The following is a 12,337-nucleotide window of genomic DNA, read 5'->3' on the forward strand; positions in this document are numbered from 1 at the left end:
CTAGATTTAAGATAATTTTTTTATAAACTTTGTTACCCAGAGTGCAGTGGCAGAGCAGTGTGTGGTGGGAGAAAGCAAAGGCTTGACACAGCCAGCCTTGCTGGGTCACTTCCAAACACAGCCACACACCTGGGCAATCCCACCTCATGTCAGTTCCATCTACATTGGAGCAGTGGGATCCATGTTACATGACCTACTTCCAGAGCTTGGGTGTTTTTTGGGTCTCAGCAGGGCAGGACGTACTGTGTGACTCTGAAATCACAAAGATTTCCCTAGGTTGCTCATGGGCCTTAGAGGGTTGGGCATGGAGCAACACAAGAAAAAGTATGATGACAAGATCTGGAGTTATTGGAGCCAGAATAGAAAAAGAAGTCTTGTTCATCAAAGTATAAAACAATTTTTGGCTACAAGGAACAAGAAAGAATTTCATTTTTGTCTGGTTTGTACAGGTGGAAATGTTTTGCCCTCTTACTGCATCTTTGGTGCTAGCCACTATTAGTTACTGTGTTGGATGGACCAGCGTTCAGGAACAAAGTCCATTTTGTCAAAAAAAATTGCTTTGCACAGAGAGAGGTTTAGTAAAAGGTAAAGAGAATATGAAATTAAACTGAGGAAATACCAGGTGTCATTAAGCTAAGCTACCCAGAAAACTATAACTTATAGAAAATCTTGTTTGGACAAATGCTAAAAAGAAGGCTGTGAGGAAAACGCTTTGCACTTGAAAGGAGCAGGACTTGGCCATTGGTTCAGAATGTTCATAGGCCTTGCCTGCAGCACCAGCTGCCACTATTGAGCTGTTGCTAGACAAGTGCCAGGAAAAACAGTGAGATGCATTAAACAGTGGTGAATTTAAGGGATCTGGTCATGACAGTGTAACTTTTGAGTGGCTGTAATCAAAGCAAGACATTTTAAATGAGTGTAAATGCTTCTCCCAAGAAGGACTGGATTCCACGTAGTCACTGGACAAAGTTCTAGTTGCTTTGGCTCCCAGGGCTGTGACTCCAGCTGAAAAGAAAGCTATAAGCAGGCTGGAGAGAAATGTTTTCTGTTTGGTATATGAAAGGCTTCACCAAAAGATGAACAGTAAAAATATAAAGCAGAACATTAATCTCTGAAAGTTATTATCTGAAGGCATATTCCTACATATTTGCCTCTTATATAAACTCTGTATGAATATAAAGATTACTGTTAATATAATTCAGGTTACCAAAATCATAGTTGAAGGAAAGAGGAGTTTTGGGTCTTACTTGTCAAACAAATTTATCAGCAGGTGAGCAGTGGGCCACAGTGAAGAGGTTTGGCTAGCCTTCCTTTCATGATAAGATACAACAAATTACAAAAGTAAAAATACTACCAACCCAAGTTTGAAGGTGTTAAAGGCCCTGCAAGGCTCAGTGAAAATGAAGCTAGCCTCCAGTTATTTTTTTGTCTGTGGGTGATGTAGCACTAAGGCAACTCTTAATGATAGGAAAGGTAGTGACAGTATGTAATGGGGAAAATGTCTATTTTCTCAGATATGGAAGTGGGAAAGAGAATGGAAGTAACAGAAATGTAGTAATTTTGGTATAATTTAAAATTGTATGCTTCCTGTTCTTCTCATAAAAACAACTAACGTGCCTTCTGGATTGAGTTTTCTGAAAACAGTGTCTGTTGCTGATAATTCAGTTGCATTTGGACTCCACAGATTCTTTTTGTAAAAAGCACTGTGTGTAGTTGTGTTTTGTGAGACACCACTGGAAGTCTTTGTCTCTGCTGCAGCACATGGTGTTCCTGATCAGACTGTATGGAACATCTTGGAAGTGATGCAGGCTGAGGAGAAAAGGAGAAAGATGAACGTGTTGGGAGTGCAAAAAACACAGTCACGTGAGCTGCTTTGGCTGTAACAAAGATATAGAAGAGAATGTGTGATAGAATTAAGGATCCCTGTATCTGCTGCAGAGATGCAGGTGGAAAGTGTAGCAAAAACACTTGACATCTGAGACAGTAAGGTATCTTGCAAATGCAATTGTCAGGAGGAAATAAGGGATTTGGGAATGTCAAATGAACTCAGCCCTCTCTTGCAAGGGATTGTGAATTCCTGCCCTCTTCAATCCCAAGGTGAAAGTCACTCTGTTTTCACTTTTCTTATTAGCAATGTAGCAGCTTGAGGTGTATCTCAGCCCAGCTCAAGGCTCTCTTTTGATTGCAAAGCACTCTGTAAAGAAATCTCTGTCCCAAAGGTCTCAAAAGTTCTCAGAGACAAATGCAGCCGAAGATAGCTCATGCCACTGCATGCCACAAAGCTGGCAGTGCTGCTTAGCCACATGCTTCTGCTTACACAATCACCAGTGAAGCAGTTAGCACAAAACAAACCTCTTTTTGTCTGAGGGCAAATACTTCCAATAACCAGGGGAGATTGTGATGGAAGAGGATGCAGAGTTATAGGTAATAAAACTCTTTCTTTTTAACTTGATGCATCATAAAATGCAGTGGTAGCAGCTGGCAATCTGCAAAGTGAGAGGATAAAATGTATCCTGGTTATCTACAGTAGATTGTTGCAGTTGAAATGTCTTGTTCCATAGAATTTTTTCTGTTCCAAATGCCAAACTAACTGCAGATAATTGCTAGTAACAGCAAGGTAAAACATCAGCTCAATGCATGACCACTAAAAATGTGGGGCCTTTTCCTTAATAATGTAAGCTTAAAATCACCTTAAAATAATAAAATATGCAGTTTTCATCTTGAAATTATTCTGCTTTAATGTCCCTGTGTAATGTCACAAGGCTTCATCTTATTTCCAGCCAAGGCTGGAAAAGGGGAGGTTTGTGTTCCTTGGGAGGAATCACCCCCAGATTTCATGCTTACATGCTTGTTTCTATATCTGAAAGATTTTGACATACTAGTAATTTGAGAAACATTTTTTCTTTCCTTTGGAAGACAGAGCATCTTGAGACTTGGCTAAAACAGACTGCCTTTAAGGGCTAAAAACTAAAAGAAAGACAGCTTACATGATGCTGTAAAGCATTTCTGTGCAGTTTTTCCTGTAATTCATTTGATGTTTACAGGATATGTTCAATTTACTGGGTCTTGTTGGTAGGAGGAGTTGCTGCATAACTCACTCGTGACTTTGCTATTTCTCAATCCTTCAGTGATCCTGAGCCATTCCTGGCAGAATTTCATGCCATGTTATATCACACTGTGCTGTCTCAGACTGATCATGCAATATTGAGATGACATCTTAACAGGATGTGGTTAAGCAGGAACCAGGAAAGATGTTATTTGGGGATCAATTCCCTCTGAGTCCTAGATTTCCAATCTCTGAGGAGAATTCCTTGACAAATCGCCAAGATCATGGAAAATCATAAGAGTGAGAGGCGAATTTGTTCATATATTTGATCATAATCAAATAATAATTTGAAATGACTGGTAGCTTTGCTGCAGACTTCTATAAGACCAAGGGTAAATTCTGTAGGGGTCAGAAAGGACCCCTACAAGGGAGGCTGAGTCTTTGGGAAGCTGTGCTTTGGAAGACTGCAGCAGTGTGTTCCAAGGATGTTTATATACTTCTCATTACACCTGAGAGTGGACAAGACAGCACTACAGTGGCACATTGATGTAATCATAGGACGTTTGGAAAAGTGAGCTTGCTTTTTGTGATGTACCTTAGGCCAAGTGGGAGATGGTTACAAAAGGTCTGTGACAAATGTTATCTAGAGGCTGGGCTGCATTATGTTTCTTGGCTCTGTAAGCTCTGAGTTTGTAATGAATGCTGTTTTCTGAATGCTCCTTCCAGCAATATGTCCACTTCCCTCCTTTTTTGTTGCTATCTTATATTTTTCTTTTTTCAACAGATCGACAAGACATTTTACAATTCCATTTTAAGGAAAAAATACATCCGTTCACGCTTAATCAGAGTGAGGTATGTGAGATTATAATAAATGCATGCACATGAGATAAATTTAAATGTACAACAAGCCCAACTAGATCTGATTCAGTAAAGTGTATTGTGTGTAAAAGCAGAGCACAATCCCTAACTGAGTGTAATCTGGTTCTTAACCTTGCTCTTCTTTGAATCTTCAATGCAGAAGATACACCCCAGTGAGTCCAAATTCCAAAGAGTTTGTGTTCAGATCTTGAGAAAGTTTTAGTTAATAAAGCAGAGATAACTAAAGCTATCTAAAACCAAAAAGCATTTTAAAAACTATTTCTTGGACTGTAATGCAGATGTCATTTCTATTGCTATTGTGCTGGGCTTGTCAAGTAAAACCAGGCTGTGCTTGCTCAGAAAGTCACATGTATTATTGTGGCTCTAAGAATGGGATTAAGTAGGTGCCCAGGGATCAGCAGTAGCACAACAGACATGTGTGATAACTGCTTCTTGGTATGCTCCCTGCCTCCAGGTATTTACCACTTGAGAGTTCTTCAAGTGGTTGTGGTTTGTTTAGCAGCCCCTGGTGGCATTGTTTCCCAAGGACTTGTCTAATGTCTCCTGGACTCTTGAAATCTGTACACCTTAGTCCTTTAGGAAGGAGTTACTTGTGAAGAACCACCTTCTTCTTTGAAACACGCAATGAACCCTAGGTCTTGTGCTGAAGGAGGTAGTGAAAAGTTGATCACTACCCCTCCTCTCCATGTAATTAGTGATACTGGACACTCCCATCATATCCCTTTTCTCTCTTGTATTCAATAAGGTCAATTTTTTTTTTCAGTTGAAAATCCCAGTCTACTCAGCCATTCTTTGCAGGAACAGTTTCTTATCATCTTGTTCCATATATCTTTGAGGTCTGCCATTCCTGCTTTTTGAGATGAAGGGGTCAGACCCGTAGTTGGGATAATCATTGAGCAATGTGGGGCTTTTTCCTCTTTTATTCTCTGTTCAACTGCCAATAATACATAAAGTTTGACTTGATTTTTTTTTTACTACTGTTAAAATGATCTGTTAAAATTTACTGCTGAAAATGATAATTTTATGTAACTGTCTATTGCAGTATTACGGTCTTGTTCCTGAGTGACAGTACCCATCACTTTGCAAATAAACCTTGAATGTCTTCATAATCATGTGCTAAAGCTACAAGACTAAGATCTAAGGATCTAATCCTTGTCAGTGTGTTTCTCCTTGTTCTTACACAGTTTGTGACATCCTGCCTCTTCCTCTATCATAGCTTAATCCCCAGTTACACACAAGTCATTATTTGAATGTAGCTTTAAGGATATTTTTTGATACTGACTTGAGTGTTGCAAGTGTAGACAGGGTGATTCAAGGACCTGCGAGGCCAATATGTAGGGATAAGTAGCATTTTTCATTACTTCTTGTTCCCGAGGACAGGCTGAGGTACTTGTGATGTTTGCTGTGTAAGATGCAAGATTTGTATAGGACAAAGCTTGTTTGCTTTTTCTGATATACTCTCTTTATGCCTCTTCAAGGGATCAGACTGCAAGTTCTTTCGAGCAGGGCCATGCTCGTGAATTTACTTGGAAAGGACTGTGTATTTTTTTTGGCTCAGTATAAGCAATGCATTAATAATAATGTTCACTTCTCACTGAAAGACCATACTAATCTTGACTAGGTGTCTTTGGCCCTGGATCTATGCTATATAATAAGTGAATCAAGGTGGGCAGTACTTAGCTGAGGGTTTCGAGAGGTGTGGTGTGCTTGCAAGAGTTGATACGGTAATTCCAGTGTGGCATAGCACAGGAAGAGGAGTGGGGGGAGAGGTGAGGGAACACCTCAGAAATGCAGAGCAACACCCACAGTTCGATCAGATAATATCTGGAAAATAAACGAAGTGGCAATCATGCTGAAGTTGGCACAAATGGAAAAAACAGTCTGTTGAAAAGTTCACAAATGACTGCTCAGTCTCAATTATGAGATCCTTGAGGCAAGGAGTGTGTCTTTCTGCTCACCTACGAACCACTTGGCATGCCTTGGTGTGCTTAAAACACATGGCCTTTTATTTCCCTTCACTGGCAATATCAGGAATGTCTGTTTCAATTTCCTATGTGTTCCTTTCAAAGACTAAATCCTGATTGCATGACTTCTGTATAAGCTGCCTGTCTTCTGTTTTTCCTTTGTGTAATTACAAATTTCCAAGACAGTGAGATATAACTGGGAGATTGTCTTTTTTCCTTTCCTATCTAAAGACAGGGCAACCTGCTTTTAGCTCTCCCCCTGTATGAAGTAACAGTGATTTCACCTGTTGTGGCTTGTGTCTCATTGCTTCGTGGTTCAGGTGGGAGGAGGCACAAGAGAGAAGGTTCCCAATGCAAGCTTTTACCTTCCCTTTGTAATGACCAGGGATAAGTCATCTGCAAGCACAGAGCAAGATTTACTATGCCAGATTAGTCAGTTTGATATTTGTAGTCTATTGTTCCATCTCTTGCAGTATCTGATGCTTTAAGGAAAATGAAATACTACTATCAGGTGAATTCAAACCAGGCCCCTTTTCTGATCCACCTCTTTGACTTTAATAAATAGATTGTGAGTATGCTGCCAAGTTTCATTTATTGTTGCACAACATGAGGTTATTAGCCACATTCTCCAAGAGGCTGCTGTGGTGGAATTAGATTGTGTGACCACACACACTCCTCTTTGCTCAGGTACCTTTTTGATGATGATTTGAATTTTTTATTCTGTTTATGTACAGGGCCCTGAAAAGGTCTGTCTAGATACCATTAATCATCTATCTCATGTTTCTGAAGGGCTGTGTATTCAGATTTTCCTTGCAATCAAATCAGGTCATTTCTTCCTCTCATGCCTGTGTCTCAGGCATGTAGTCAGTGCCTGCTTTTTAGACTCCATTATAAAATTGGTCTTGCCAATTGTTCAAAGGAAGCATCCTGCCTTCTTCTAGCCTATGATCCATTTTACCATTCAGCATTTGCTTGGATTTCTTTTTGGAAATTCCTTCTCTCAAAAGTGCACAAGTGTCTGCAAATGTATCTAATCTTTTATGTTTCACTGCCATTGTTAGAGGAGCTAAGATAAAAGCTAAGAAATGCAGCAATGGGCTGAAGGTAACCAGACTCTTTCATTGGTTTGTAGCCCAGATGCTGACGGTGTGACGGCAGAGGCTCTGCTCACATTCTGGTTCTCCGCCATGGATTCCAGAGAAGCATTGCGGGCAAGAGTTGGAAAGATCTTACGGAGGGGCCTGAAAAAATACACAGGGCCTCTGCGAATAAATGTCAGATCTTCTACCATCTCAAGTAAGTATATAATATTTTTTTAAAGGTAGTTCTTTCCATTTTCTGATTGATGGGCCTTGATTTTTCCCCTTTTGATGACAGCTGTTACTGTGTCTGTATGGCAGTCTTTCCTGCTCCTTAAGTTAGAACAAAATCAGCACAAACCCCCAAAGTCTTTTAAAAATATCTTAAATATGGATAAACAGGAGCAGTTGCTTTGTGGTTTCACAGTACAGCCTCAGCTTTCTTCCAAACTGCGCTACCAACTCTTTGTTACTGTCATGGAGCCTGAAAGTGTAGGAAGTATACTTGGATGACAGGGGGAAAGAACCAATTCACTGAAAAAATAATATTTGGTGGGAAGATCAAAATCCTTGCAAATTCCCCACAGGAAAGGGAAAGAAAGGGATAATATTCTTATATACATGACTTCTCAGCTGGGGATTCTATCCCCTTCTTTGCGTAGCAGACCTGAAACTGCATGATATGAAAATTAACTGCACCATTTTCTACACTTCAGTTCTGGTACAGAATTTTTGTGCAGGTTTAGACTTTTCTCTCTGTCTTGGCTTCAGTTATATATAGCCAGCAATTTTTCTGGGTGTCAGACTTTTCAAGAATGAGCTGCTGGTTGACAGGAAGGGAAAGATACTTGCTCCATTTGTGTTTTGCAGACCTGGTTACTCCTAAGGGCAAGGGTGACAATACAGTATAGGGTGGGTACTTGCTACTTGCTATTCCACTCTACACTACTTAAATCAGCAGAAGTCTGCAGAAGCTAGACAGCTGTATTCAGAGAACAAGAAACCTGGGCCAGATTCCATGCTGGATGGATGCAGCCTTCCTCCCACTCAGAAATGAGCCAGAACAACTTCTTGTTCCACCTCTTGGTGCATGAACTGGGCACACTGCATTGTGGTAATGCAATGAAACTCAACTATGAGCTGTCACACCCCCATTGTTTCTTGATGGGCCAACCAGCCTTCCCCTTTGGAATGGCTCAGGATGATAGGTGACATCCCTCTGGGCAAATAATCACCATTTCCCTGCACTGTTGTTTATATGCCAGTAGTTCCTGTTCAACAAAGTGCACATGTAAATTCTACCAGACAGAAATACCGTGTAGGCATCAGAGAGATTCAGAGAGTTTGGTTTTTATTTAGACGGGCGGGTCATGGGTTAGTGAATTTTGAATCTTCAGTTTAATTTCATGCATTAGATAAAGATAAAATTGGATAAAATAACAAAAATTATTAAGGACTGTTAGAAAAGGACTGTCGTCTTATGAGTTGTGTGATTAGTTGCTTTTATTCAGTCTGATAAATGTGGGAAGTGACTCAAAACTGTTTTCATTGACCTTGAACTGCACCAGGAGTGTTACAGTAATGCACTAATAGCTAATTAAAAAAATTGCTAATATAATTGAATTGCAAAGTTTTCATTAAATAGTCTCAGTAAGAGATGGCATCTGTGTTACTTTATCAAAGCTGTGTGACAAACTTTGTGTTGCTTTTCTTGGCTCTCCCAGCCTAACCATAAAACACTGACTACATAGTTCAGCTACTCATTAGAGGACTAGCATTGTGCAAGTGCTACAATTGACACAAAGGAACATAAACAATACCTTGGCATTTCTAAGAGACAACAATAAATGGTTGACCAAAAAAAAAACTTTGATCTCTCTTTGCTAATAGGATTTCAGCAGTGGTATGAAGCTTAGGCAAGCTCCTGTCTGTGTTGCCATTTCAGGTCGACTCAAGAGAATAGAATGGAACACTCCTGTGCTTTTAGAAGAGATACAGGTCTCAACTTATAAAACTTGTCTTATCCCTCACACCAGGGAGAACTGACAATTTTCAACAGGTCCTAGAGGTCCAGAGAAGAATCTAGGTTTTGCATTTTCTACTTTTCTCTCCCCTTTTGAAATATCTTGTCCACCAGTAGTATTTAAATCATGGAAACCTAAGAAGCCCTAGATTTTTTCCATGCTCTGCAAGGAACCTTTCTAAATCTTGCTTCCTTGTACCATTTTGCCAACTGGAATCCTTATTTATCTTGAGGCATTCTCAGAACATTTTCATAATGGCTTGTAAAAAATCATTAACCTGTTCCTTGTAACTGTCTTATCAAAGATTCTAATTTAGGGGCCATGATATAGCTCAGTGTAGCTAAGCATAGCTCTCCAGTTGAACAAATCCAGGTCAGGCACTTATTTATATTGTATGCTAGGGGGAGTCTGATAAAGGGAACCTCCTTAAGTCTTCCTCCCCTGAAATAATCACCTTGTTGTTTAACACTGTGTCTCAACTTGTGCTTCTCTCACACGTCTTTGCTTTGAGAATCAGCTCCATCGAACTCCTCCAAGCTGGATGCTACACTTGGGACCTTCAGCTGCAGTTCAGGGCAGCACTAAACCAGTAAGGAGTCTGCCAGAGCAGGGGTAGAACTTGCTTTCCTTTGCATTCCTGAGGATTTGGAATAAAGAGGGGATAAAGTCTAAACTGACAATATTTTATTAGTTGATTTTTTTTCAAAAAGACAGGGCCTTGATCATGCATATGTGAGAAAACAGAAAATGTGTAAAACTTCAAGGAAAACGACATAATGCTGTCTCTGGTTTGTCTCTCACTAAACAGCTGATGTTCTTTATATAGGACTGCAAAAAAATGTTTTTGTCAGGGTACCTTCAAATGTACTATTACTGAAGTTTCTGCTTTCTTATTTAGGAAGACAGCATGTCCCCTAGCCAAGGACAGTTTATGTCCAGACATTCCCTCTGGCTTTGATACAAAATAAGAACTGATATAGAATTCTCTGCACTTGTGTACAAACCCCACTAGAAGCCCAAATATTTTTTCAATGAAGAATTAAGCAAATTAATTCCTATCTTCCCTGAAGAGCAGTCCAAGGGCCATCAAAGTGAGATATCAAAGTGTCAGATAACTTGGAAACACCCATGTTAGGAATTGCTCTCCCACTGGCACTTAAAGAAGGTGTTGCAGTTTATCCCCTGTAGAGTTCTGGCACCAGAGTTCTCCTATAAGGCTGATTTATTTTCCTGAGGGTTCCTTGGTTAGAAGCAGAGTCACCTGCCAGTCTGGATCCCTATTAAGCAAAGCATAGAGCAGCTTGCCAGACTATTTCCCTTTGTCAGGTAGGTTGGAAGTATCCCAAAATGTATTTTTGGGAATGTACTTCTGACGTCAGAAAGCAGCTGGTTGCAAGATCACTGGCACTGTTAAAAGTGAGTAGGAAGTATTCCCACCTGTTGCACAGCCAAAGGTTTTGACCATGAATAATGAGTCATGAATCAGTTTTGATCAACAAGCCAACTGTTATTGTTTCTATTTATCTGGAATCTGGGGCTTGCTAAAGCTCTTAACAACTACAAAGTACAGAACCCAGCAGACAGATTCTTACTTCTTTATCGAGTCTTCTGTGGGAGTCATGCAAATGAGTGTCTGACAGGGTTGATGAGAAATGTTCCAGGTCAGATAATGTACATAGCAGTCTGGAATTTTACATTTTATCAGCCACAACAGCATCTCGGGGGAGTGGAACTGGACATGCATCTGTACATTGGGAAACAGTGGAGATCTGATATTCCTCCCCTTTGAGGCCACTAGTTTGGCACAAGGTGGTGCATTTCAGTAAGAGTCTAGAGAGAATGATTGAAATGGGAGGGACTGAAATGTATTTTAAAATTAGTATTTTGCAAGGACATGCTTGTGATAAAGGAATTAAGCAGAAAGTCATCTTGACCTCACTCCTCAGATGACCCAGATACATTAATTTAACTGACTTTCTCGCTGAAAGCTTGGTTTGCCTTGCCTGAAGAGGTTGAGAGCAATTTGGGCTGCCCTTACTTTAGTGAAACCTTGGTTGCAGCTGTGGCATTAGTGCAGGTCAGGAAGAAAAGTAATGCTGAAAATCGTATCTGTTTGGATACCTGCTACAGAACTGGTACATAGCAAATCCCTCCTCGGGCTGCAGGACAGCTGGATGAAGTTGAAAGTATGCTGTGAGGTATGGACCTCTGTCTTCCTCACGGACAGAATTAAGATGTGGTTGATGGGGGACAGTGGAGGGAGTCAGAGATGTGAGGACAGGTGCAGTGAACCTCAGCAGGGAGGGAACAACTGGGTGACAGGGACAATTAGAGGCACAAAGCAGTTGTTGTGTCTCTATCAGGTTACTCTACTCTGTTGAAGGAATGAGAATTGCATCACCTGTATCTAAGCCATGTTTTGCTATTCTAAAAGGATGCATAACTCTGGGGAGGTAATTCCTCTTGAGAGAGCGGTGAGAATATGGGAAGGTTAGTGGAGAGACATTTTGGGATGTATGCACTATGTAACCACACAAGAGCATGCCTTTCCTGCTGAACCCAAAGCTCATGTTTTCTCATCTTTCAGGAAATACCTGCAGTTCCTTTTGGGTACAGGTTTTGAAATATGACTGAATCTGCTGCACACTTCACCCATTCCCATTTCCCCCAGCACTTCAGACCTCTGCGGTCTTTACCATAATTAAAGAGCATTAGAGTAGAGCTATTTTCCCCACCTCTGTCTACACTGCAGGACAGATCCACTCTGTCACATTCCTCTCAGCTGCCAAGTTTGGTGACCTGAAACTTGCTAGTGATCCTCTTTTTGCCTGAATACAATGTTGTTACCCTACATAGCACTGGGCGAGCCCCCTCTTTGTAATGTAGCTGAAAATTGTGTCATTCTTTTTCCTTTCAAGAAAGTTGTTTTTAAAATGTGGCAAAGGACAATGAGAAAAATCTCTTTCTCTGCTTCCTGGTGCATTTCACAAAACTGTGCTTCAAATGCATGTTGAAGAATGTGTAATGAGTATTGAAGCACATATTCTTTCTTATTTTTGTTTACAACCCATTCCTCCATTCATATCCTTTTTAAGATAATCTCTACCTTACTTTCTCTGTGTGAAAAAACAGCTTAGACAAGCAAGATGTGGGAACTTGATATAGTAGAGGATGGAACATGCAGTTTGCCTTTGAGATTAGAAGTTGTGTTTTCACATCTAGAAAATCATGTGTGGAAACCTATAAAGAAAATCAAGTTTCTTTTAGGAATCCACACCTCTGAAAAACGAAGTAATTGGGTAAAGCTGCATCAGATTTTTAAAGGAGATTTATAATCTTTAATTT

At 40.3% G+C, this 12,337-nt stretch overlaps 1 protein-coding gene across 1 annotated transcript in view; it reads left to right on the forward strand.

The window, feature by feature from the left end:
- LOC146438122 (transmembrane protease serine 11E-like) overlaps nt 1-12,337 on the forward strand; it is a 42,962-nt gene that overhangs the window by 18,778 nt on the left and 11,847 nt on the right. Inside the window, exons 4-5 of the mRNA XM_085058443.1 lie at nt 3,831-3,898; nt 7,022-7,185. Coding sequence (XP_084914569.1) covers nt 3,831-3,898; nt 7,022-7,185 — 232 coding nt within the window. The remainder of the gene's footprint in view (nt 1-3,830; nt 3,899-7,021; nt 7,186-12,337) is intronic.

Source organism: Lichenostomus cassidix, chromosome 4 (genome assembly GCF_008360975.1).
Source record: "Lichenostomus cassidix isolate B80296 chromosome 4, HeHo_3.0, whole genome shotgun sequence".
Taxonomy (NCBI): domain Eukaryota; kingdom Metazoa; phylum Chordata; class Aves; order Passeriformes; family Meliphagidae; genus Lichenostomus; species Lichenostomus cassidix.